The sequence below is a fragment of the Aotus nancymaae genome, unplaced genomic scaffold (genome assembly GCF_030222135.1).
Source record: "Aotus nancymaae isolate 86718 unplaced genomic scaffold, 86718_ANA_hifiasm-v0.15.2.pri h1tg000030l, whole genome shotgun sequence".
Lineage (NCBI taxonomy): Eukaryota > Metazoa > Chordata > Mammalia > Primates > Aotidae > Aotus > Aotus nancymaae.
In genome coordinates this window covers 426,465-454,455 of record NW_026988443.1, presented here as the reverse complement: position 1 = coordinate 454,455, position 27,991 = coordinate 426,465, and the positions used below count along the sequence as shown (strand labels likewise).

The window sequence follows — 27,991 nt, the reverse complement described above, 5'->3', positions numbered from 1 at the left end:
ATCCTTGGGAGAATTCCCTCCAAGCTGGGATAGGTGGCAATAGAGGTTCAGAAACAGCAAGCGTCCCAGGCTGAATCTGCGGGGGAGGAAGAGATGAACCTTTCCTGAGCTGCTACTGCGTGCCAGGAACTTTAACTCGGTATTTTGCTACAATCCTGTAAGATAACCGATACTATGATCTCCATTTTACAGATGAGGACATTGAGGCTCAGTGTGGTTATGACTTCCCTAGGTCACGCGGCCACTGAATGAAAGAGCCAAAGATTCAAACTGAGGTCTGATTCTAAAGCTTTGCTCTCTCACGGCATCCTGGAATCCTATTCCCAACCTTCGTCTGGACTCCCAACCCAGTCCAAACCTAAGCGTCTACAGTTTTGACAGCTGAGGCAGGCGCACGGGAGGCGGAGCTGGGAGCAGCGCAGCGCCCCGCCCCAGTTCCGGCATCAGCCACTGGTGACGCGGCACCCGCACCCTTTGGCCCAATCAGCTCGAGCTCCCCGCCTCCATCCCCACGCTTCTCCGCCCCGCCCCTCCGCTTTCCCTTTGGCTCCACCGAGCTTGACTGAGCGGAAAGTCCCTTTGGTCGGCGCCGGGCTGGCAGCCATTGGAGGAAGGTCTGTCACAGGGAGGCCCAATCAGGGCCCGCTCAAGAGCGCAGTTCGGCCTGCGATTGGCTAGCGCGGCGGCTGCCCCCTCCGCCCCCTCTCCCTCCCTCTCCCCTGGGCGGTTCGGAGGCGGGGCAGGTGGGGGCGGGCCCAGGTAGCAGGTACGGCTGCGCGAGGGCTGAGAGTCTGAGGTAAATACTAGGGAGGTGGGTGTGGGGCGCTGGGGCCGGCCCGGGAAGTGGACTTGGGAGCCGGGGCGAGGGGCGACGCCCCGCCGCCGGAGGCGAGTGAGTGAGCGGAGGGCGGGCTGCGGGCGGCTGGCTGCCCGATCCCCTCTGCACCGTCGCCCGGCCTCGGGGCTCCCGGAGCCGCCGCGGCGACCGTCGGGCCCTCGGCGCTGGCCTGTTAGTTGCCCGGGCCCGAGCCAGGCTCGCGGGGTGCCGAGCCCGCTGACGTCAGCCCGGGCTTCCCCACCCCCCGAGGCTTCCCGGGAGGGCTCCGAGTCCGGGGAGCGTGCGTGGTTGCCGCCGTCGGGACCCTCGGAGGAGAGAGGACTTGAGGCGGGAGCCGCGCGGGACGCAGCCCCCCTCCTCGCCCCCACCCCATTTACAGATGGGGAGACTGAGGCACAGGCCGCTGGCGGGTCCCGACGGCCACGGTTGGCCTTGGGAGCCCGAGGCTGTGATTCCTCCGGTCTGCGCCGCCTGGCGTAAGCACCGATCGGTTTTGGGGGTGTTGGTGGCTCCCGACCAGGAATCTCGGTCGGGGTTCTGGCCTCGTTAATGGCGTGTTCTGCTTTTTCTTTCAGTTTCGCCCTTTCCAGTGTGAGGATGGTTCTACACAGCCACCCGGAGTTCTTTAGTTGAAAGGTGCGCCTTGTTGTGACAGGTATTCTTTCTTTATGTTTTTCTTTTATGTTAACGATGAGTGGGGGCGGGGCTCGGGGGAGGAAGTCATAAAATCTTGAGGAAGATGCTGTTGAGTTTGGTTCTCAGTTGGGTCAGCTGCCCGGTTATTCATGTACTTGGCATCATTTTTCTTCTACCCCTTGGCATTTACATGTTTTAGGATAGTTGTCATCTTCCAGCCACCAAGCCTGTGGCCTTGAAGTCTTCCAGTCCCCATCATCCCTACCACCGTCCTCTCCCCAGTTCTTCCTGGAAAGTTGTATCCTTAGCTCAGCTAAGGAGCATGCCTACCTAGCCTTTGAATTCGGGCTAATTAGGGATCTTAATAATATTGTTCATTTTGCAGTCATTGGCTCTCAGAGAGGCACCCAAGCCTTGAGAGGGTGTTCATACGATTGTTGGCTTTCTACATACCCCCTCATGCCCCAAGTAGATTGAATGGCCTTAAGAATTTAGCCTCCCATTCCCCACTGAGCAGTGGGTGGATTTGAACTAGAACAGTATTAGGAGAGATGATTTGCTGGAAATTCTTATTGAAGTTCATGTACTCTGAACGTCGAGAACACCCAGAACATTCTCTAATATTCTGCTGCAAAATTTTATAGTACTCTTGCAAATAAATCTTCCTTTGGGTTGAAACTTTTGTGAGAATCAGATAAGGCTTGTTATATAAAGCAACAACAAACATTAAGCACCAGTGATTTTTGTAGTCTGGCCCCGTAAACTGTGGTTTTGTTTAATTTAAGGAAGTCTTCAAACACGAGGAGAAGGGAATAGTTATGCTCTTTATCAAACTATAGTATTTTGTTCCTGATTTTCACACTATGATCTTAGTTTTTTTGTTTTTTTACTTTGGTTGTAGAGAATTTATAAGCATCATACATGCTAATAATCAGGGTATAGTGTCAAACCTCAAAACAACTTGTTTTCATAATTGTGAAATTTTCCATATTTATTTGTTCTTATGTATATAACAATGAAGTGGTTTACCATGACTTCATTTTATCCAGAAAATTAGTGAAGTTTTAGGCAAAAATCATTAAATACTCCCAATTCCTGAGTCTTTTTCTTTTCTCTTCTCTGTTTAATCCCTTAAACAGAAGGAGGAAATGCAATTTTGTTTTCACTGTTACCATTTGAGTCCTTCATTCATTTCTCCATATTCAGTGCCTAGCATATGCCAGGCTCTAGTGTGGGCACTGGATAATATAAAAATGAAGGACTTGGGGAATTCACAGTTTGGCAGTAGAGTGGCTATGTTTAACATTAGAGAGACAGCAATATTCCTGGTTCTGGTGGGAACATGCAGATGTGGGAGCCAGGCTTTTTTTTTTTTTTTAACCGTATAAATCCCACTTATATTAGGGACTGTGTACTTGTAGCACAAGTTAGTCATTGAGGAAAACTAAAACTGACTCAGTCTCTTTTCTGGCCATGGAATCTCTGTAACCCTATTTTTTTTTTTTTTTTTTTTTTTTACTTTGTATCATTTTTTTTATTTTCAACATCCAAATCTCTTTCTTCACATGTTTTTGTGGGCTGGCAAGTAATTTGGCAGTGCTTGTGGTAAATAAGTAGAAGCCTCAGCCTCCGGAGGAGCTGGGATGACAACTGCGCATGTCTGCACCTGGCTAATTTTATGTATTTTTAATAGAGATGTGGTTCACCATGTATCCCTATTCTTTAGCTGTTTAGGAATATAACAACTTTGTCTTTTAGTGAGAGGTGTTCTTTTTTAAAAGGGCGATCATTCTAGCTATCTAGAAGCTTTTGGGAAAAGGCCCACATGTCTTCTTTCCTTGGTGGTCATGCTGACCTTCCTACCTCTTTGCCATTTATAATTAGGGAAGGGTTAAGTATTGTGATTTTTATTCTAATTTAGATAGCTTCCTGTGGTTTTCAAAACAAGCAGTATATCTCAGGAGATGGAAAAAGCTCTTGCATTGGATCTGTCTTTGTGAGATCCTTATGAACAAGATAACCTGATAACTTGAGAATCAGAAACACACTGTGTCTTCTGGATAAGTTAACCATTGTCAATTTTCTGTAGCTACTGATGTTCATTTGTACTATATGTTGCCTTTCAGAATGTGGTAATTGTAATCTTTAACGTTTTCATGTAAAACTTATTTCATGATCATCTTTCCATTGCCTTCATGGAAAATTGACAAATATTTGTGCCTTCCAACCCACATTGTGGTTTAATGACTTTATCTTAATACAATTAAGTTCCCCTTTACTCAGAATCCAGACTCGCAGCAAGCTCAAATAACCAGAACTGTTTTCAAATCTATGTGACCCTGAACTGTTCTTCTTCAATGTCCTCAAAGGAAAGGCCTTCTGTTCAACACGGCTTTAGGGTTAAACATATTATTGTGTTTCAACTCTTTGGTAATTTTCATTCAGTATTTATTACCAGGATATACATAATCACACAGTTATCCAGCCTGAAGTAAGATAGTATTTAGATGAGTCATTTGTGATATACTCGCTTAAAGTGATTCAACCTGCAAAGCAGTAAGAGAATACAAATAAAAATTTCTCCCTTCACACTGACCCCTCATCCCCACCTGTCCTACAGTGACTTTGAATTTAGGTGTGCTTCTTTTTCCTTCGGTTGTCTTACTGTTCAGGCAGAAGCTGAGTGAATGTAGAATGTAGATTGATGTGTGTGTGTGTATGTATGTGTTTTTGGGATAAGGTCTTCTCTGTCACTCAGGCTGGAGTGCAGTGGTGTGGACATAACTCACTTCAGCCTGGACCTCCTGGGCTCTAGTGATCCTCCCATCCTCCTGAGTAGCTGGGACTCTGAGTAGCTGGGACCACATGCATATACACACCACCACACCTGGCTAATTTTCTCTTCCTTTTTTTTTTTTCCTTTTGGGACTAGCTCTCATTCTGTCATCCAGACTGGAATACAGTAGCGCTATCACAGCTCAGTAAAGCCTTGAACTCTGGGGCTTAAGGGATCCTCCCACCTCAGTCTCCAGAATGCTAGGATTACAGGAGTGAGCCACTGTGCCTAGCCCAGATGATGTAGTTTTTAGTATTTAACTCTGTGCTGAAAGCATAAAAAATACCAAACTAACAAACCAACCTTCTAGATTGATAAATAACTCATTTACAATGTGATTTAGATCTTTCCCTTCATATTGTGTTGAGTCACTTTTTAATGCTTGGGGTACCTAAGACTTTAACTATTTAACAACTGTGCACATATCAGTGAAAGTAGAATGTTGGTGTTATATTCACTTTTACAGTGGGGAGAAATGTATATTAGTATATTTCTATTGTAGTAGTGGTATTTTGAGTACATAAAATAAGTATATATATATATATAGAGAGAGAGAGAGAGTGTGTGTGTGTGTGTGTGTGTGTGTGAAAGAGAGAGAGAGAGAGAGAGAGAGAGAGAGAGAGAGAGAGAGGGAGGGTCTTGCTTTTTCACCCAGGTTGAAGAGCAGTTGTTTGATCATGGCTTGCTGTCGCCCCACCCTCTAGGGCTCAAGCCATCCTCCCACCTCACCCTCCCAAGTAGCTGGGACTACAGGCACACATCATCACACCTGGCTAACTTTTGTACTTTTTGTAGAGATGGGGTTTCACTATGTTGCACAGGCTGGTCTTGAACTCCTGGGCTCAAGCAGTCCACCCACCTTAGCTTCCCAAAGTGCTGGGGATTGCAGGCATGAGCTACCTCACTGCTGAGAATATTAATGATCATTTAGTTTATTGCCTTGTCTATCTCTAGACTCAAGCCATCAAGTTTCCCATTCAACTTTTTCTATCAGTTGCAGTAAAGGGAATCAATTTTTAATATGATAGTTTCAAACCTGTTCTTAATGTATTCTTTCTGAAAGAGGAAAGTCTGCATCCTTTATTTTTGGATAATGCTTCTTAAATATTTGATAACTTGTACATTGACTGTTCTAGTTGTCTGCCATGACCCATCCTGTTACTAAGTCTAAGCTCATTTCCACTTGTGCTGATGAAAGGAAAAAGTTTGCCACTCCTTGTGGAGTTTACTTTAAAATATGATACTTGAAAGCTATTGTTTATTACCCTCAAACGTTTGTATAAACCTAGCAGTTATATCAATTTTTACTGTGGATTCTCTCCCTTAAATGATTTCAGACAGCAAGTTTATAATCAAATTTATTTAAAATAGTGTCCTGATGCATTACATTTAGTAATTCAGTTTTGTCTTAACAATAAGTTATTAGCACTAATGATTTTTATTTTAAATTGTGACATGAATTGTTAAGCTAGAGGACCAATAGAATAGGAGCTGTTGGTATATAAGCAATTATTAAGATTCAAGGAAGTTTCTGATTGTAATATTTGAAGTCATTATTTTTGGGCATTTTAAAAAAAGAATTTCTTTTCAAAATAGAATTGCTTTACCTTTATCAAAAAATGTTTTGGCCTAAAAAATCTAAACATATTTTAAAGAGAACCAAAACAACAGCTCATTTTTTTGGCAGTTGCTTTTTGACTATCTTAACCTTCTGGGAGTGACCAAAATCTCTGTTCAATAGAGCCCATGTGTCCTTTACTCCTGAAGACGCTTTCTGAATGTTTGCATTCCTCTTTGCACTATCGTGGCTTTGTTTTTTCAAACACACAAACATATTTCACCACCTGGCTTCTCAGAACTGATTCAAAGCAGTAAGTTGGAAAGCAACAAGGCCGTAAAAGGAGTCAAATGCATACAGCAGGAAACCACAGAAAATGGCTGATTGCAAGGGAAAACTCTAGACAGTAGATCTGTAGAGAGCATTTGTGTGCTCAGGACGCATAAGGTACAGTCTTTAACAAAATAACAAAGAGCCTTGCAGATCAAGAGTTATGTAAAATAATTTATAGTCATAATGGTAAATCAATGATCAAGAAAAAAGTAAGGACATTTTCTTGTGGAAAGTGTTGACATGTTAAAAGCATTTTGGTCAAAAAGAACAAACACTTCATTTTGGACCTTTAAAGGAATAGAACCAAATTGAGGGGTTGGGTAGCTGTTTGGGCAGCCCTTATGAGTTTTGTTTATATAGCGCCAAGATAGATGTTTCCACAGGTGTCTTATATAAGTAGCAAATATAAATTGATCCCATTCTTGCTGAAGTAGACAGTGCCCTCAAGTGGAATTAAAACAAACACACAACAAAGAAGAAGAAAAAAGAGAACCCCTTTATGCTGCCTCTGCCTTTACCCTCACTGAGTGTTACGTAGATATTTCAGTAATGTTGGTGTGAAGAGGGTGCCTGACCTGTAGCCTGTCTTAGCCAAACCACATGTCTCCTGCTGGCTTGTAGAGGGAGAGACTTTTAAAAACCCTGCTATTATGGAATATTTCATTATCTAACAGCGCTTTCTAAAAGAAATGTTCCTCTGTATAGATTTGCCAGATTGTTTGATTATTAAGTGATTAAATCTAAAATTTGGTTCTTTCATTTTAGGAGTATTCATTTTTTAATTGCTAGAATAAAATAAATATGATAGTGCTATCAATTACAGCCATTACCCAGAATAATGGAAATGGATACCTCTAGCTCAAGGAAGGATGAAATAAGTATTGTATTTGGATACCAGGTAGCCACATTCTTATGACAGGGAAACCTAGGAATTACTGTTTTCAGCAAAAAATTAATTAAAATAATGAAGTAAAATCTCAGTTTGAATTAATGAAATTGTGTAGTTTTTTAATCATCAGTTCAAATAGGTTTGAGAATGAGGCTACTTCATTGGAAAGATTATTATTCTTGTAAAAAATTTTAAATGAGGACCAGGTACAGTTGCTCATGACTGTAATCCTAGAACCTTGAAGGCCGAGGTGGGAGGATCACTGAAGCCCAGGAGTTTGAAGCTGCAGTGAGCTGTGATCCTACCACTGTACTCAAGCATGGGTGACAGAGTGAGACCCTGTTTTGAAAATAAATAAATTAATTAATTAAATAAATGAAAATTTGAAGCTGAAAAAGAAGTCATAGAAATAAATTATAATGCAGTTATATCATGATATTCCTTTGCTATGTAGTAGATGTTTTGATGCTACAAAATTGATTTTTAAAATATCTTTAATATAATCATATTATAATATCTGATATTTGTGATTTGAGAAATTAGATGATAGCTATGATTAATGTGATGAACATTGCCCATCTATGGACAAAATATGTAAAATGAAGTTGAGTCAGAGGGAAAATGTTCCATTATCAAAATATGGCCATATCATAGGTATCATTTATAGGCATGAGCCACAGAGCCCAGCCCCAAATGCTACCTTTTTTTTTTTTTTAATTATACTTTAAGTTCTGGGGTACATGTGCAGATCGTGCAGTATTGTTACATAGGTATACACATGCCATGGTGGTTTGCTGCATCCATCCCCCCATCATCAACGTTAGGTATTTCTCCTAATGTTAGCCCTCCCCAGTCCCACCCAACCCCTGCTATCCCTCCCCTAGCCCCCACAACAGGCCCTGGTATGTGATGTTCCCCTCCCTATGTCCATGTGTTCTCATTGTTCAGCACCCACTTATGAGTGAGAACATGTGGTATTTAGTTTTCTGTTCTTGTGTCAGTTTGCTGAGAATGATGGTTTTCAGCTCATCCATGTCCCTGCAAAGGACATGAACTCATCCTTTTTTATGGCTGCATAGTATTCCATGGTGTATATGTGCCACATTTTCTTTATCCAGGAACCAACCCAAATGCCCAAATGCTACTTTTTAAAGTTTGTTAGTGGCTGAATCTGGGCCCGGCCTGGTGGCTTATGACTGTAATCCCAGCACTTTGGGAGGCCAGGAGTTCAAGACCAGCTTAGCCAACATAGTGAGACAGTGTCTCTACAAAAAATAGAAAGCTTAACTGGGTGTGGTGACATGTGCCTATAATCCCAGCTGCTCAGGAGGCTGAGGTAGGAGGATCACTTGAGCCTGGAATGTAAAGGCTGCAGTTAGCCATGATTGTGTCACTGCGGTCCTGCCTGGGCAACAAGAGTGAGACCTCATCTCAAAATAAATAAATATATACAAATAAATTTAAAAACATAGAATATAAGGGTATATATAAGGGTAACCTTTAAAAGTTTTTACTAGAATCTGATTGTATATGGTTCTTGGAAGCAAATATTACTGTGCTGTCTTTGAAAGTATTTACAATTGGATTTCATTAATTAAATACAGTTACAGTAGATAAAACTAATACGCTGTATGGCTTTTAGCCCTTTTAGATATTTTTTGGAAATATTTGTGTGTATGTGTTTACTGGTTAAATGAAAAATTTAAGTCTTCAACCTTAATTTTAAGTCATAGAGAATGAAGTCTAAAGCGTATTTTTGCTTCTTCACTGTAAGGCTGGCTGCGTTGCGGAGAGTTCGGACACACCCCCTCCCCTCGCGGGGAGTTCGGACACGCCTCCTTCCCTTGCCAGGAGCTCGGACACGCCTCCTCTCCCCCCCCACCCCCCCCACCCCCCCGGGAGCCCAGGGAAAAAGCCCCATCAGGACCTACCTGATACTATTTTGTCGTATCTGGGCCCCACTCCCTGCCTACTATTTTGTCCTATCTGGGCCCCACTCCCCTCCATTTTGTTCCATCCGGGTCCCACTCCCCTCCATTTTGTCCCACTCACCCTGGGCACAGCCAATCAAACGCCTCCACTCCCTATAAAACCCCGTGCCTGAGAGGAGTCCGCGCGACTTCTACGGCCTCTCTTGTCCGGACCACAGAACCTCTCCCGGGAACCTGAATAAATTCCCTTGCATTGGATTATTTTCGTGCTGGCCTCAGTTTCTTCATTTTATCCTCAGCGAGAACAGACCTTACATTCACCAGGAGTTTTGATTTGCTTTCTTTTTTACAGCATGGACACCGCATTGCTGAAAACATGGCTTTGGGACTTCCACTGAATTTATCTTTTGTGGTTTTATGACAAAGTTAATAGTAGTTTCCTTTTTTTGAGTTAGTATTTTGAAGTTAATATCACAATGAGTTCAGGCTTATGGAGCCAAGAAAAAGTTACCTCGCCCTACTGGGAAGAGCAGATTTTTTATTTGCTTCTTCAAGAGTGCAGCGTTACAGACAAACAAACACAAAAGCTCCTTAAAGTACCAAAGGGAAGCATAGGACAGTATGTTCAAGATCGTTCTGTGGGGCATTCAAGGATTCCTTCTGCAAAAGGCAAGAAAAATCAGATTGGATTACAAATTCTAGAGCAACCTCATGCAGTTCTGTTTGTTGATGAAAAAGATGTAGAGATAAATGAAAAGTTCACAGAGTTACTTTTGGCAATTACCAATTGTGAGGAGAGCTTCAGCCTGTTTAAAAACAGAAACAGACTAAGTAAAGGCCTCCAAATAGACGTGGGCTGCCCTGTGAAAGTACAGCTGAGATCTGGGGAAGAAAAATTTCCTGGAGTTGTGCGCTTCAGAGGACCCCTGTTAGCAGAGAGGACAGTGTCCAGAATATTCTTTGGAGTTGAATTGCTGGTAAGTTTGATAAACCACTTTAGTGGTGTGTTTGTTTGTGTTTGTGTGTCTCTGTGTATTTGTATGCACATATGTATTTTTCTCCTTTAAATACAAAACGAATTTTCCCAAGAGTCTTCTGTAATTTTTAATATTCATCGTCCTTGCTGATGAATCCATGTTATGGATGAATCCATAATCCAAAACTTGCTGGTAGTTGTCCCTGATGATATGTGTGAAAATCACCTTGGAGTTTATTTCTGTTGGAAAGAGACCCAAGAACTCTGTGATACATTTCCAGGCTTAATATTCATTCTCAAGAATTTAAATGTCAATTATATTTTGACATTTTTGCAAATAGAATTGCATGCCTTCTTTGCGTCTTGATTTAATTTTTTTAAAAGGTGTGATTGTAAAAAATTGGGAATTTGAATCCCAGTTAAGCCATTTACTAGCCGGGTTGCCAGATTACTTATCAAAGCTACTTAACTTCTCTCAGTCTGCATCCTTACCTGTACAATGGTGTTGATAGTATATGACTTGTAGCGTTTTTGTGGTACATTGATACAGGATTTAGCACAGTGGCTGGCTTCATGAATGGAGCTAGCATTACTGCTATTTTAAAATAACATTTTCTTTTTATAACCAAATTAATATTAGAATTACAACATGGAATTTGGTCTAGCTTCCTCATAATAGAGTTATGATTTGAAATTATCAGATAATTTTATTTCAGCATCAGATACAGCTCTTTCTTATTTTTTAAATACCCTAAATCCAACAGAAACTGCTAATAACTATATTTCTTATATATGAATCATTTAGAATTTTCCCAGAGTGATGTTCCTGCAATCTCTAAAGTGAACCCTTTTTCTTATGAATCATCTTTCTATATCTATTTTTTTCCCCTCTCTCTTAAAAACTAGGAAGAAGGTCGTGGCCAAGGTTTCACTGACGGAGTGTATCAAGGGAAACAGCTTTTTCAGTGTGATGAAGATTGTGGTGTGTTTGTTGCATTGAACAAGCTGGAACTCATTGAAGATGACGATACTGCGTTGGAAAGTGATTATGCAGGTCCAGTGGACACGATGCAGGTCGAACTTCCTCCTTTGGAAATAAACTCCAGAGTTTCTTTGAAGGTTGGAAAAACAATAGAATCTGGAACAGTTATATTCTGTGATGTTTTGCCAGGAAAAGAAAGCTTAGGATATTTTGTTGGTGTGGACATGGTAAGAAAATTTTGTATTAAATATCTTTGTGAATATATGTATTAGTACCAATTTACTTGCAAATTGAACACTTTGAATATTCAAAATGATCTAATTTGGAGTACTTTAAAGAGCATGTTCTAATTTATCTTTGGTAAAGGATCATTGAAATAGAACAAGGGTCTACATATAGAATTACATTTACTTTTTTCCAATTTGAATAAACTAGAATAATGTGCTCAATCTTTAAATCTGCCTTATTGTAGCTGACCAATACACAAAACAAAACAAAACCCAAATATATTACATGATGTCTTACTTTTCTTCATTTTGAAAAAGTTTTTTGGGGTAACCTATGTTTTTTAATAATATTCTACACAATTTTATTGGCTGATCTGATTTTAATAAGTAGTATAAAAATCATTTATAGAAAATATCTGGGTAGAGGAAATCCATATTGATTTTGAGTAATAGACAATTAGAATATTCTCATAGGATGTCATTCATTTGAACCTTTTTTAATTGTGGTAAAATATACATGACATAAAATTTACCATTTTAAGCATTTTTAAGTGTGCATACAGTAGCATTAAATATATTCACATTGTTGTACTGTCACCTCTATTCATCTCCGGAACTTTTTCATCATCCCAAACTGAAACCCTGTGCCTGTTAAACAGTAACTGCCTACTTTCCCCAACCTCTGCTAACCACAGTTTCTTCTGCTTTCTGTATCTGTGAATTTGCTTGTTCTAGGTTCCCCGTAAGAGTGGAATCTTACAACGTTTGACCTAAGTTTGTGTCACTTATTTTTAATGTTTCCTTACAATCATACTTGTTAATAATGGATCCATTCCAGTGTGGCGAGTTAAATAATACCTGCAGCACTGAGAGAATGAGAAAAAAAAAGGCTGGACCATTTTTATCACACATTGAACATATGGGCAAGACTTTGTTATGTATGAAAAAGGAAATTCATGTGGAATTATTGAGTAGTAGAATGAGTTAGGAGGGGGTGTGAGTAGTAGTCTGTTATACTCACGATGGGGATGTTTAGTCATCATTTTTATCCATTCAGGTATACCTTTTGGTTGTTGGTAAGGTAATGTTCTAGCGTAACGTTTCCTGTGCTTGCAATTCTAGGAAATTCTATTTGTTACTCATTGGTTAGTTACTAAACATTTACTCTTAATATGTGAAAAGTTAGAACCAGAGTAAGACATATATGCCCCTCAGGATAGCTGACAATAAAGCACTCCTTTTAACCAATATTCTTTGAATATTAATTCAGTATTTATTTCAAGGAGAATTGTGGCCTGCATGGAGGGAAGATTGGAGAAAGTGGGCCACTGGTTATCGGGGTTGGTCTCCCCTTGTGTCAGGTTCTTGGGCCTCAAACTTGGCAGAAGCTGTTTAGGGTTTAGGCCTTGCCTTCAGATGGCGGTCTGGGGTCAGCTTGTTTACCCCGGGCAGGCTACCTAGAGGTTTGCCCTGACAGCTTCTCTCCCTGCCTCCGTATGTCGCATAGTTGACTTGTGCAGACATTCGTTCCAAACATTTCTATTATACTCCTTGAGAAAAAAGTTCTGGCAAATGCTAGAACTTCTTTCTTTATCTCCTTTCCCTTCTATTCATGTTCTATTTCCAGGGACATTTTAGCATGCCATACACATTTGTACCCAGGACAGTTGTCTGACCGGCCCATCTACTCATGTAGTTCCCTGAACAGCACAGTGCCAATTGGTGCTATATTAGAATATCAAATAATTAAATATAAATGTCTCCATCCTGGAGAAGATTCCTATATGTTCATAAAATGTCAAAGGAACAAGTAGAAAATAGACTTTTTTTTGTAAAGAAAGGCATACAGAAGTTCAGAACGACTATTTAAGTGCTCAGGGAGTATGAAGAGCCTAGGACTAGTTAGAGGCAGGTTTCTGAGTGAAATAATATATTATTAATGAATCTTCCTGTGCAAAATGTTGTCTTTTTAAACCTCAAATGGGTGTTATTCCATAGACTAGTATTTATTTTTCAGTAAAATATGAAAAACGCTTTTGATTCTTCGCTTATCTAGAGGTTTACTATAACTTGGTTATTCTTGGATCTCATTTTCCTGAAGAATAAAATGAACAAACAAACGAAAAAAAGCAAAGCCTTATTACTATGGCAACTATTCCTAATATATTCTTTCTTTCCTTTAGGTAAAATTGTTAACATTTACCAATGTAAAATACTTTGGAGGATTCTTTATGGAAAATACAGACTTTCACATTTACATTTCATTGAGGACGATTTTAATGTTTATTTAATTTCTAGGATAACCCTATTGGCAACTGGGATGGAAGATTCGATGGAGTGCAGCTTTGTAGTTTTGCGTGTGTTGAAAGTACAATTCTATTGCACATCAATGATATCATCCCAGGTATGTTTTCTTTATGTTTTATAAATTTATAAGGCAAGCGTTTTTGAAAATTTTTAGTTTTTTTATTTCAATAGGTTTTTGGGGAACCGGTGGTGTTTGGCTACATTAATCTTTAATGGTGATTTCTGAGATTTTGGTGCACCCATCACCTGAGAAGTGTGCACTGTACCCAGTGTGTGGTCTTTTACCCCTTGCCATCCCCCGTTCTTTCCCCCCGAGTCCCCAAAGTCCAGTGTATCATTCTTATGCCTTTGCATCCTCATAGCTTAGCTCCTACATATGAGCGAGAACATACAGTGTTTGGTTTTCCATTCCTGAATTGTTATACTTCACTTGGAATAATAGCCTCCAGTTCCATCCAGGTTGTTGTGAATGCCATTATTTTGTTCCTTTTTATGGCTGAGTAGTATTCCTTGGTATCTGTATATACCACATTTTCTTTATCCACTTGTTGATTGATGGGCATTTGGGAGGGTTCCATATTTTTGCAATTGCAAATTGTGCTGCTGTAAACGTGCATGTGCAAGTGTCTTTTTCCTATAATAACTTCTTTTCCTTTGGATAGATTCCTAGTAGTGGGATTGCTGGATCAAATAGTAGAGCTACTTTTATTCTTTAAGGAATCTCCACACTGTTTTCCATACTGGTCATACTAGTTTATATTCCCACCAACAGTGTATAAGTGTTACCTTTTCACCACACCCACGCCAACATGTATTATTTTTTTATTTTTTGATTATGGCCATTCTTGCAGGAGTGAGGTGGTATCACATTGTGGTTTTGATTTGCATTTTCCTGATATTGGTGATGCTGAGCCGTTTCCCATGTGCTTTTTGGCCATTTGTATATCTTCTTTTGAGAATTGTCTAAAAGTGGGCTAATGTCCTTAGCCCATTTTTTGATGGGATTGTTTGTTTTATTCTTGCTGATTTGTTTAAGTTCTTTGTAGATTCTGGATATTAGTCCTTTGTAGGATGTATAGATTATGAAGATTTTCTCCCACTCTGCTGATTATTTCTTTTGCTTTGCAGAAGCCTTTTAGTTTAATTAAGTCTCATCTATTTATCATTTTTGTTACATTTGCTTTCAGGTTCTTGGTCATGGAGCTTTTGCCTAAGCCAGTGTCTAGAAGGGTTTTTCCAATGTTATCTTCTAGAATCTTTATGGTTTTAGGTCTTAGATTTAAGTCTTTAATCCATCTATAAAGCAAATTTTCTAATATATATTTTGTTTTGAGAACATAAATATGAGCTTCAAGATGTATTTTAGAACTTGACTTTTATATTATCAAATTGTTATTAAATAGGATATCCTTTGTTACCCTCAAATGAAAATAATCAAGATTTTTTTTCCAGAAGTATATGAGTATAAGGGTGGCATTCATATGTTTTCATTCACTTTTCCATCACCTGTCCATTCTGAGGGTGGGGGGGAAAGCCCTTCCTGGCAATTAGAAGGATCAGAAAATGTAATAAACTGCTACTTGAGTAAGAGCTTGTTTAAACTGGAAGCTTTTACACATAAATTGGTCATCTAATCTAATCTAATGTACTGCGGAGAAGATTCTTACCTGTGAGATCCCTTCTAGTTTTGAGGTGTGATTAATCAGGGGTCAGGACTCTAGTCAGAAATAGATTACTCAACTTTACATTTAGAAGAAGTATCAAGCAATCTTTTATTTTGCCTCAAACAAGTAGCACCTAGTGGCTGCTGTCAGGTAATTGACAATTTCTGTTGATAGCAACATCAACAGTTTCATTGCCCTGCTGTTAGGGGAACTCTGTGATACAGGCTAGTGCAATAAAGCCAACAGTGGCAGTCAGAGGTGGTGATTCTCATTGAGCATTATGCAACTGTGATTAAAATGTCAGAAGGCCTGCAGGCAGACTGTAGCCAGGAGTGTACTAGGCCCTGGGTTAATTACTTATACTTTTTTACATTCATAACAAACTTATAATATAGGTCTTAATGATCCCCATTTTGCTGATAAAAAGCTGAGGCTCGGATGGACAAAAATTGCCAATATCAGAGTATATGGTAGAGCCAGAATTCAAATCCAGACCTGTCTGATTAGAAAACTGTGCTCTTTTCAGTACCTCTCCACCCCAAATCCTACCTGTATATTTAGGATGTGAAGACCTGCATAGAAAACCATACTTCTCAGTTTCACATGTATACTTGGGAATATTGTTTCCATGGAGATATATTTTGTCTCTAATTCTATAAAAGCTGAATTTTGCTATAGCAAGGATCACAATTGAATAAGTATACTAAATTGTTTTCTTTTTTTTCAAGTCATTTCAGGTCCTCAGTTTCTTTTGTTCTAAAAATGAAGGGGCTAATACTAGATGATTCTTAAGGTTCCTTTTAGCCTGCACTGTTTGCCCTTCCTGTTTTCCTGTTGTTGGGGCAAGTAATCAATGCTTGTTTTTCAAGTTAGGGCATGCTTTCTGCTTTAGTTTTGAGCTTTACAGCAAGAGCACATTAATTTAGTTGGAGATATAGAATTCAAATGATAGCTTTATTTCAATTTTACTTTGTCACAGTATGACATACTTTGCTTTACTTGATTTCTTTAAGTCAATTTTTAATTTTTTGCAAATTGAATTTCTAGTTATTTCTGTTTTTTGCTTCCATTTGAAACAAATGGTTTACATTTAGGAAAAAGCATATATGTGTTTGATACTTTATTTGACAAAATTTACTTTACTTTTTCATGATTGTTAATGGAGATAATATAATTTATTTTATGAATTAGAATACATTTAAATATCATAATAAATGCTTATGTCTTTAAAAACAGTTTAATAAAAAGCCATTCCTTCATTCAGATATTATTAAGCCCTTACCTAGATGATGGAGATATAGTAGGAAGCAAAACTGGTAAAAATTCTTCTCGTGTGGAGTTTTCATTCTGGTGAGTAGAGACAGACAGTAAATATGTAATGTGTATGATCAATTACATGATAATAAGATGGAGAATGATAAACAAGATGAAAGGGAAGGGAGCACCAGGTTGTAGGGTGGGATTTTTCAATTTCATATAGGGTAGTTCTGATGAACCTTCTAATAAGGTGGTGTTTGAGCTCTTGACATGAAGGAAGTTTGGGAGAGAACATGTGGATTCCACAGGAGAGCCTAAGGCTGCAGCCAGCATGGCCAGTTTGAGCAATGTGAAGAGTTGACTGTGGCTGCAGTGGATGGAGTGAGGGAGAAAGTGGTAGGAGCCGCAGTGGGAGCTCGAACAGGTAGTGCTAAGTGGGCTGCTGTGGGGATTCTTGGCTTTCACAGTGACAGAGATGGGGAGCTATAGGTGGGTTTTTAACAAAGGACAACTCACCCTAATTTGCATTTTAAAATGATCTCTCCAGCTGCCTGTTAAGAATTTAAACTAGACAGAGGACAGAAACAGGGAGACCAGGAAGGAGAAGGTTGTAGTTATCCACATGAGAGACAGTGGTGGCTGGGACTGGGGTGGCATGAAGAGGATGGTGAGAAGTGAAGGATTTTGGATATAATGTAAAGATCACTAACAAGATTTGTAGATGGGTTGGGTGTGAGGTTTGACTGAGAGAGAACGGAATCAAGGATAATTCCAAGGTTTGTACTGAGCAACTGGTAGGTTGGAGAAGCAATTTACCCAGGCGGAAAAGACAACAGGAAGAGCACATGTGGGGGAATGGGAGTTAGAAGTCAGAATCTTGGTTTTGATCATGTTAAAATTGAGACATCTATTAAACAACTTCATTTGAATGTTTATGTTATTATAATAATTCATCTTTAATCCTTAAAAATGGGCAATGTGCTGATCATTTTCATATTTAAGCAACACTTGGTTGGGTGCAGTGGCTCCCACCTGTAATCCCAGCACTTTGGGACGCCAAGGTGGGTAGATCACGTTAGGTCAGGAGTTCGAGACCAGCTTAGTCAATATGGCGAAACTCCCATCTCTACTAAAAATACAAAAATTAGCTGGGCATGGTGGCAGGCACCTGTAGTCCCAGCTACTTGGGAGGCTGAGGCAGGAGAATCACTTGGGAGGTGGAGGTTGCAGTAAGCCGAGATCGCACTATTGCACTCCAGCCTGGGTGACAGAGTGAGACTCCATCTCAAAAAAGAAACTTTTTATTGTGGAATATATTTGTAAAAGTGTATATAACAACATATATTAAGAATAATAATGAACACTCATGACACGGACCATCTAGGTTAAGAAACAGAATACTAGAAGTACCTTAAAAACCACCTGCATACCTTGTCTTCGTTATAACTGCAACCTCTCCCTATGGGTGACCACTATTCTGATTTTTTTCATTAATTATTTTCTTGCTTTTTATAATTTAATTATATCTCTGTAACTAAACAATATACTGTTTAGTTTATCCTGCTTTTGAACTTAATGTAGTTAAAATCTTACTGCTTTTTAAATTACTTGCATCATTTACTTAAAATATATTTTGAGATTCTTTTCTGTGGACTAGGGTATTAATAGTTTGTTCACTCTCACTGCTTCATAGTATATTTCATCGTGTGACTATCCCACAGTTTGGTGCCCATTGTAATATTAATGGACACTTAGGTTTTATGGTGTTTCCACCTCCTCTTCAACACTTGGTACTGATTAAAATTTTTTGCCAATCGGACAGCTGAGAAATGGCATCTCAAGGTGGTTTTAAAGTTACGAGTAGGATCGAACAGCCTTTTATATGTTTATACAACATTTGTGTCTTCTATTAAACGTGTATGTTTTTTGCCTGTTTTTCTTTTGAATTGCTCATTTATTGACTCATGAGTTCTCTAGTTTTATAATTTTAATAAATTTCTTTTAATGTTTTATTATGAAATTTTAAACAGAAAAACAAAATTTTATATTGAGCATCTTTATGTATACCATCTAGATCCTACAATCAACACTTTACTTGCTTTATCCTGTATCTGGCCATCATTTTATTTATGTACTAATCCATCATTTTTTTTGTGCATTTCACATGAAGTTGCAGATATCAGTTCACTTCCTCCTAAATACTTTAGTGTGCATCTGATTAACTAGAGACAAGTATTTGGGGTTTTCTTTTTCATTTCAGATAGAAGTCACACATATAATGAAATACATAAGGATTTATTTGAGTTTTAACTAATACATATATACCCTTAAATTAGAAATCTCTATCAAGTTACTAAAACAATTTTGATAAGAAATCCATTCATGTATCTCAAATCAAAATAAAAAAGTACAATAAAAAATCTCATTTCCATTTTTATCCCCTCTGCCTCAGTTGCCTGCTCACTCCATCCTTTGTTTCTCACTAGTCACAGTTTTTAATCTTATATATCTTTCCAATGTTTCTTTATAAAATATAAATATTCTTATTCCCCCTTCCCTTTTAATACAAGAAGTGTACTGGATACACCATGCTGCCGTTTGCTTTATTCTCTTCATTTTGTATCTTAGAACTCTTTGTATTTGTGAAGAGAGGTTCTTGTTTTTTATAGTGTACAATTTTCCATTGTGTGGAAAACAATTCCATAACCTAACCAGTTTCCTATAGATGGATATTTGGGTTGGTTCTGACATTCTGATATTTCACACAATGTTACTGTAACCTGCACATCACTGTTTCTCACATGTCCTAGCATGTCTGTAGGATAAATTCCCAGAAGCACAGTTGTTTGATGAAAGGGTTTATGCATTGGTATTGTTCTAGATGTTGCTAATTGCTTTCAGTAGTGGATAAAACAATTTATATTCCTGTCAGTAGAATGCAAGGATAACTTACAGCTTTCCCATGAGAGTGTTTTTTTCCCCAATCTGATAGATAAAAAATACATTTCAGTGTATATAATACATTTGCAAATAGAAATTTGCATTTCTTCTGATGAGTGATGTTGAACATCTTTGCATATAATTAAGAGCAGTTTCTTTCTATGAACTGTTCACATCTGTGCCTATTTTTAAGTTGGGTTAGGTTATTGGTCTTTTTTCTCACTGATTTCTTCATGTGTTGGGGAGGCAAACTCTTTCATGATGTGAGGTGCAAATATTGCCCAGTCTTCCACCCTCATTTGTCATTTGTCTTTTTTTTTAAATTGCTTATTTATCTGGTCATCCTTATTTGTTTTTACTGTGGTAAAATATATGTAACAAGATGTGTCATTTTAGCAGTTTTTAAGTGTATAATTCAGTGGCATTAAGTATGTTTACAATTGTGCAACCATCACCACTATCTATTTCCAGAAACCTTATTCATTATCCCAAATAGAAACTCCATACCCATGAAGAAATAGCTCCCCATCCCTCTCTCCCTCCAGCCTCTGGTCATCTCTGTTCTCTGCTGTCTGTCCTTATGACTTTGCCTATTCTGGGTATCTCATATTAGTGGAATCATACATTTGTCCTTTGTATCTGATCATTTCACTTAGTGTTGTGTCTTTTGACTTTGGTGCTTTTTGCCATACAGGATTTAAAAACTTTTTAGGCCATTGTATTTATCATTTTTGTTCTAATAGCTTCTGGATTTTGAGTTACTCTAAGGTTATAAAGGAATTTCCCTGTGTCTTCTTCTAGTACTCTGTGGTTTTAGTATATATCATTCTTTATCTATCTATCTATCTATCTATCTATATCTTTGACCCATTTCTGTTTTACGTGGTATATGATGTGAAATATAAATCCAATTTAGCTACTTTTAATTTTTGCCACAGGTAGAAGATACCCAGTTGTCTTAGTATCATTTATTAAAAAGTCCATCTTTATTGGTTTGAGAGGCCACTTTCATCATACTAAATTTCTATGTGTAGTTTGGTGTATTTCTGGACTTCCTATTTTATCTCCCCAGGCTCCAATACCACATTGTTCTTAATGATTTTTTTAAAACTGTATATATTTATGGGGTACAAGTACAATTTTGCTACACTGGTATATTGCAGTGTGGTAAGATCAGGGCCTTCAGCACATCCATCACTGGAGCAATATACACTGTACCCACCAAGCAGCCTCCCATCATCCACCGCTCGCCACCCCTCTGAGTCCCCCCATTGTTCATCTTTTCACACTCTGCTTCCACATGTGATTTTTTATAATGTGTTTTAATATTATTAACACTAGTATCCTCTCACTGTTGTTTTGAATTTTCCTATTCTATATTGTTTTCAAAATAGTTGTCTTCTTGATAGTTTTGCATTTTCACATTTAAGTGTTTCACTTAGATTTGGTTTTGTACAGGATATGAAATATGGGTACAGATATCCAATTTGACCTTCCATGCTTGCTGTGTATAAATCAAGTTTCCAGATGTATACGTGTGGATCTTTCTGAGCCCTGTTGTTTCCCTACACTAAAGCCTATCCATGGCGTTAGAAGTCTTGGTAGCTGTGAGAGTACATTTCCATTGTTCTTGTTCATGATGAGTGTCTTGGCTATTCTTAGCCCTTGGACTTCATTGTAAGTTTATGTAGCAGCTTCTCAAATACTATAAGAGAGTTCTGTTAGGATTTTGGAATTGCAGTTAATCTGTAGAACAATTGGAGACGAATTGACATTTCTATGATATTAAAACTTCCAGTACATGAACATTGTATAGCCTTTCATTTATTTTTCTTTTAGTAAAATTTTATAATTTTCTCCATGAAAAGCTTACATGCCTTTTGATACATTGTAAAGTAAAGCATATTTCCTAACAGTGTTGTGCTGATGTGGAAATACAATTCCTTTTTTTTTTTTTTTTTTTTTTTTTTAGAAAACAGCTTTATTGAGATGTAATTTATAATTCACTCAGAGTATACAAATCAATGCATTTTAGTGCATTTACAGATATGTGCAATTGTCAAGACAATTTTAGAACATTTTCATCACCTCAAAAAGAAACACTGTACCCCTTAGTGATCACTCCCCAAATGCTTCATCCTTGTTAGTCCTAAGTAACCACCAGTCTACTTTCTGTCTCTGTATGTTTGCCTTTTCTGAACATTTCATTTAAATGGAATCACATTATATGTGGTCTTTTGTGATTGACTTTTTTCACTTAGCATGTTTTCAAGGTTCCTCCATATTGCAGCATATGTCAGAATTTCCTTCCTGCCTAAGGCAGAATAATATTCCATTGTATGGATACATCACATTTTGTTTATTCATTAGTAGATAGATATTTGAGGTTTTTTTCACCTTTTGGCTACAACGAATAATGCTGCTAAAAACATGCATGTACAAGTTGTTGTTTGGACGTATGCTTTCGTTTCTCTTGGGTTTATATCTCGGAGTGGAATTGCTGGGTCATATGATAACTCCATGTTTAATCATTTTTGGAACTGCCAGACTATTTCCCAAAGCAGCCACACCATTTTACATTCCCAGTAGCAGTGTATAAGGGTTTTGATTTCTTTGTCCTTGTCAATACTTGTTATTATCTGACTTTTGATTCTAGCCATCCTAGTGGGAATGAAGTCAATTTCAACTGACTTTTGTGTACTAATTTTTGTTACAAACAGTCTTACTAAAATATCTTATTCACAGTTTATCTGTGGATTACTTTAAAAATATTCAGTCATTATAGTTTGCACATAATAGTAGCTTTGCCTCTTTTTTTGAATTCTTTTATTTTTTAAAAATGGTTTCTTACTGTCCTAGCTAGTACCTCTAAATACAATATTGAATAGAAGTAGTGATGGAAAGCATCTTGGCCTTTTTTCCTGACTTTAAAGAAAATGCTTTCAATATTTCATTACTATAGTGTGATGTTTGCTATAGAGTTTTATTGTTGTATTGTCATTTATCAGATTAGAGAGTTACCTACTGTTCCTAGTTTTCTAACAGTTTTATCATGAATTGATGTTGAATTTTATCAACCCCTATTCTCTATTGAGATAATCCTATTGTCTTTCAATCTGCTAATTTTCTAATATTGAATCAACCTTACATCCCTAATATAAACCTAATCTCCTCATGGTTCATATTTTGCCTGGTCCAGTTTGCTAGTATTTGCATGCTGTTTTAAAAACCTCTGTTTAAAAGAGATATTGGCCTATCCTTTTTCCCTCTTAGCTGTCTCTGTCTGGTTTTGGAATCAAAGTCATGCTTGTCTCATAAAGTATGACTTTATGAGAGTCATAAAGAAAGGTTTCTTTTATTTTGTTATTTGAAAGAGTTTATGTAAGATTAGAATCACCTATTCCTTGAGTATTTGGCAAAGCTTCTTTTTGTAGAAATGTGTAGCTACCGATGAAACATCCTTTAACATTTCTATTTGTTTTTGATTGTCTTTTCTAAGTTTTATTTTTTATAAATGTATCCATTTAATCTGTTTTCGAAGCTTTGGACATTGTTTTGTTTATGAAAGCCTCTTAATTTTCTGTTCAACCTCAGCAGCATCTGCACTTATGTTCCCATTTTCATCCAAAACGTTAATCATTTGTGCTTTCTTATATTCCTCACAAATCTTACCAGTGGTTTCTCACTTTCATTTTTTCAAAGGACCAACTTTTGGCTTTCTTAATTCTTTCTAGATATACTAATACAGTATTATTTTTACTGTGTAACTAGTGCATTTTTTAGGTCTAAGCCCTTAGTTCTCAGCCTGGGATGCTTTTGTCTCCTGGGGACATTTGGCAGTGCCTGGAGATTTTTGATTGCCACATCTGGTTTAAGAGTACTACTGTCCCCTAATGGGTGGAGGCCAGAGATACTGCTAAACTTTTTATGGTATACAGGGCAGCCCTGCACAACACAGAATTATCTGGTTCAGAACCTCAGTAGAATTGAACTTGAGACACCCTGCCTTAAGCAAATTCTAAGAGTTATGCTCATTTTATAATGTTAACTTGCTGGATGGCTATGGGGGAATCACTTGTAAAATAAATTTTCTTTCATTATTTAGGTATTCTTGGAGGGATAACCAATTCTGTGCTGATGCTGTTTTTCCCAAAACAACACGGATAAATGTAATTTCACTTGTCTTACAAAATCAAATACAGGCATACCTCATTTTATCATACTTTTCTTTACTGTGCTTCACACATATGTGTTTTTTATTAATTGAAGGTTTGTGGCAATCCTGCTTTGGGCAAGTCTGTCAATGCCATTTTTCCAATAGCATCTGCACACTTTGTGTCTCTGTGTCACATTTTGGTAATTCTGGCAATATTTCAAACTTTTTCATTATTATTATATCTGTAGTGGTAATCTGTAATTAATGGTCTTTGATGTAACTATGGAAATTGTTTCAGAGCACCACAAACCACACCCATATAAGATGACAAATTCCACTGATAAATGTGTGTTCTGACTGCTCCACTGACCAGGCGGTCCCCTGTCTTTCTCACTTCTCCTATTTCCTAAGACCCAACAATATTAAAATTAGGCCAGTTCATAACCCTGTGATGGCCTCTAAGTGTTCCAGTGAAAGAGAGAGTTGCACATCTCTCACTTGCAATCAAAAGCTAGAAATGATTAAGCTTAGTGAGGAAGGTATGTTGAAAGCCAAGATAGGCTGAAAATAGGCCTCTTGTTCCAAAGTTAGCCAAGTTGTGAATGCAAAGGAAAATTTCCTGAAGGAAATTAAAAGTGCTATTTTAGTGAACATGAATGATTAAAAAAAAAAAAAAACAGCCTTATTGCTGATATAAAGGAAGGTTTAGTTATCTGGAAAGAAGATCAAACCAGCACATTCCCTTAAGCTAAAGCCTAATTCAGAGCAAAGGCCTAACTCTCTTCAATTCTGTAAAGACTGAGAGAGGTAAGGAGCTGCAGAAGAAAAGTTGGAAGTTCACACAGGTTGGTTCATAAACTTTAAGGAAAGATGCCATCACCATAACATAAAAGTACAAGGTGAAGCAGCAAGTACTGATGTAGAAGCTGCTGCGAGTTATCAGGTCTAGCTAAGTTAATTGATGAAAGTGGCTACATTAAACAAAAGATTTTCCATGTAGGCAAAACAGCCTTCTATTGCAAGAAGATACCATCTAAGACTTTGATAGCTGAGAGAAGTAGTCAATGCCTGGCTTCAAGGCTTCAAAGGATAGGCTAACTCTTTTGCTAGGGGTTAATGCAGCTGGTGACTTTAAGTTGAAGCCAGGATTCTGAAAATCCTAAAGCCCTTAAGAATTATGCTAAATCTACTGTTTCTGTGCTCTATAAATGGAACAACAAAGCCTGGATGATAACACATCTGTTTACAGCATGCATAACTGGATATTTTAAGTCTACTGTTGAGACCTACTGCTCAGCAAAAGATTGCTTTCAAAATATTACTGTTCATTGATGATGCAGCTGGGTCACTCAAGAGCTTTGGTGGAGACCCACTCCCGCTGCCCAGTCTGGCCCGCGCCGTTCACTCACAGCAGCCACTTCCGGCTCCATGGCCGCAGCCCGCGTGGATGCTCCAAGCGCCCCCCAACGGACGGGACCGGCTCCCTGGTGGGTGGGCAAGCGGGCGACCGCGCCCGGATGGCAGCGCGGGGATTAAGTGGCCCAAGTAAACCTAGTTCGGCGATCAGCGCCGGAGATTCGCAAGCCCAGCGCCCTGTGTGGCCGCCCCCCGGCCTCCCGCCAGCCTGCCCCAATCAGCAGCTCTGCCACCCAGCCGCGCCTGAGCCAGCCCCATGGCAGGAAGGCATGAAGGGAGACACCAGGCATCTCAATGGAGAGGAGGACGCCGGCAGGAGGGAAGACTCGATCCTCGTCAATGGGGCCTGCAGTGACCAGTCCTCCGACTCGCCCCCTATCCTGGAGGCCATCCGCCCCCCCGAGATCAGAGGCCAAAGATCAAGCTTGAGACTCTCCAAGAGGGAGGTGTCCAGTCTGCTGAGCTATACGCAGGACTTGACAGGCAATGGCGACAGGGAAGATGGGGATGGCTCTGACACCCCAGTGATGCCGAAGCTCTTCCAGGAAACCAGGACTCGGTCAGAAAGCCCAGCTGTCCGAACCCGAAATAACAACAGTGCCTCCAGCAGGGAGAGGCACAGGCCTTCCCCACGTTCCACCCGAGGCCAGCAGGGCCACAGCCATGTGGAGGAGTCCCCCGTGGAGTTCCCGGCTACCAGGTCCTTGAGATGGCGGGCAACAGCATCGGCAGGCACGCCATGGTCGTCCCCTCCCAGCCTTTACCTCACCATCGACCTCACAGACGATACAGAGGACACAGATGTGATGCCCCAGAGCAGCAGTACCCCCTACGCCCGCCTAGCCCAGGACAGCCAGCAGGAGGGCATGGAGTCCTCGCAGGTGGAGTCAGACAGTAGAGATGGCGACAGTTCAGAGTATCAGGATGGGAAGGAGTTTGGAATAGGGGACCTTGTGTGGGGGAAGATCAAGGGCTTCTCCTGGTGGCCCGCCATGGTGGTATCTTGGAAGGCCACCTCCAAGCGACAGGCCATGTCGGGCATGCGATGGGTCCAGTGGTTTGGCGATGGCAAGTTCTCCGAGGTCTCTGCAGACAAACTGGTGGCACTGGGGCTGTTCAGCCAGCACTTTAATTTGGCCACCTTCAATAAGCTCGTCTCCTATCGAAAAGCCATGTGCCATGCTCTGGAGAAAGCTAGGGTGCGAGCTGGCAAGACCTTCCCCAGCAGCCCTGGAGACTCATTGGAGGACCAGCTGAAGCCCATGCTGGAGTGGGCCCATGGGGGCTTCAAGCCCACTGGGATCGAGGGCCTCAAACCCAACAACACGCAACCAGTGGTTAATAAGTGGAAGGTGCGTCATGCAGGCAGTAGGAAATTAGAATCAAAGAAATACGAGAACAAGACTCGAAGACGCACAGCTGACGACTCAACCGCCTCTGACTACTGCCCCCAACCCAAGCACCTCAAGACAAATTGCTATAAGAACAGCAAAGACCAAGGGGATGAAGATCAGACCCGAGAACAAATGGCTTCATATGTTGCCAGCAACAAGAGCAGCCTGGAAGATGGCTGTTTGTCTTGTGGCAGGAAAAATCCTGTGTCCTTCCACCCTCTCTTTGAGGGGGGGCTCTGTCAGACATGCCGGGATCGGTTCCTTGAGCTATTTTAATTACATGTATGATGACAATGGCTATCAGTCTTACTGCACCGTGTGCTGCGAGGGCCGAGAGCTGCTGCCGGTGCTTGTGTGTGGAGTGCTTGGAGGTGCTGGTGGGCACAGGCACAGCGGCCGAGGCCAAGCTGCAGGAGCCCTGGAGCTGCTACATGTGTCTCCCGCAGCGCTGTCACGGCATCCTGCGGCGCCGGAAGGACTGGAACGTGCGCCTACAGGCCTTCTTCACCAGTGACAACGGGGGCTTGAATACGAAGCCCCCAAGCTGTACCCTGCCATTCCCGCAGCCCGAAGGCGGCCCATTCGAGTCCTGTCTCTGTTTGATGGAATTGCAACAGGCTACCTAGTCCTCAAAGAGTTGCGCATAAAAGTGGGATAGTACGTCGCCCCCGAAGTGTGTGAGGAGTCCATCGCTGTTGGAACCTTGAAGCACGAGGGGAATATCAAATATGTGAACGACGTGAGGAACATCACAAAGAAAAATATTGACGAATGGGGCCCATTTGACTTGGTGATTGGTGGAAGCCCATGCAACGATCTCTCAAATGTGAATCCAGCCAGGAAAGGCCTATATGAGGGCACAGGCTGGCTCTTCTTCGAATTTTACCACCTGCTGAATTACTCACTCCCCAAGGAGGGTGATGACCAGCCGTTCTTCTGGATGTTTGAGAATGTTGTAGCCATGAAGGCTGGCGACAAGAGAGACATCTCACGGTTCCCGGAGTGTAATCCAGTGATGATTGATGCCATCAAAGTTTCTGCTGCTCACAGGGCCCAATATTTTGGGGGCAAGCTTCCTGGGATGAACAGGCCGGTGATAGCATCAAAGAATGATAAACTCAAGCTGCAGGACTGCTAGGAATACAATAGGATAGCCAAGTTAAAGAAAGTACAGACAATAACCACCAAGTCGAACTCAATCAAACAGGGGAAAAACCAACTTTTCCATGTTGTCATCAATGGCAAAGTAGATGTTTTGTGGTGCACTGAGCTCGAAAGGATCTTTGGCTTTCCTGTGCACTACACAGACGTTTCCAACATGGGCCGTGGCGCCCACCAGAAGCTACTGGGAAGGTCCTGGAGTGTGCCTGTCATCCGACACCTCTTTGCCCCTCTGAAGGACTACTTTGCATGTGAATAGTTCCAGCCAGGCCCCAAAGCCACTGGGGTGTGTGGCAGAGCCAGGACTCAGGAGGTGTGATTCCTGAAGGCATCCCCAGGCCCTGCTCTTCCTCAGCTGTGTGGGCCATACTATGTACCTCAGTTCCCTCCTGCTCAGTGGGGGCAGAGCCACCTGAATCTCTTGCAGAGGGAGCCCGAGGTGCCACCTCCTGGTGCACAATTCAGACCTGGCTGCTTGGAGCAGCCAAAC

At 40.1% G+C, this 27,991-nt stretch overlaps 1 protein-coding gene and 1 pseudogene across 1 annotated transcript; both read left to right on the top strand.

Moving 5' to 3' along the window:
- The first annotated feature begins 825 nt into the window (after nt 1-825).
- LOC105706890 (ubiquitin carboxyl-terminal hydrolase CYLD) lies at nt 826-17,909 on the top strand. The gene is made up of 6 exons (XM_064382976.1): nt 826-892; nt 1,414-1,493; nt 8,865-9,998; nt 10,904-11,206; nt 13,505-13,610; nt 16,442-17,909. The coding sequence occupies exons 3-6, from the start codon at nt 9,498-9,500 to the stop codon at nt 16,465-16,467; spliced, it is 936 nt and encodes a 311-aa protein (XP_064239046.1). The 5' UTR covers nt 826-892; nt 1,414-1,493; nt 8,865-9,497; the 3' UTR covers nt 16,468-17,909.
- A 5,772-nt stretch (nt 17,910-23,681) lies between these two features.
- On the top strand, nt 23,682-27,760 carry LOC105706889 (DNA (cytosine-5)-methyltransferase 3B-like; annotated as a pseudogene).
- The last annotated feature ends 231 nt before the right edge of the window (nt 27,761-27,991 follow it).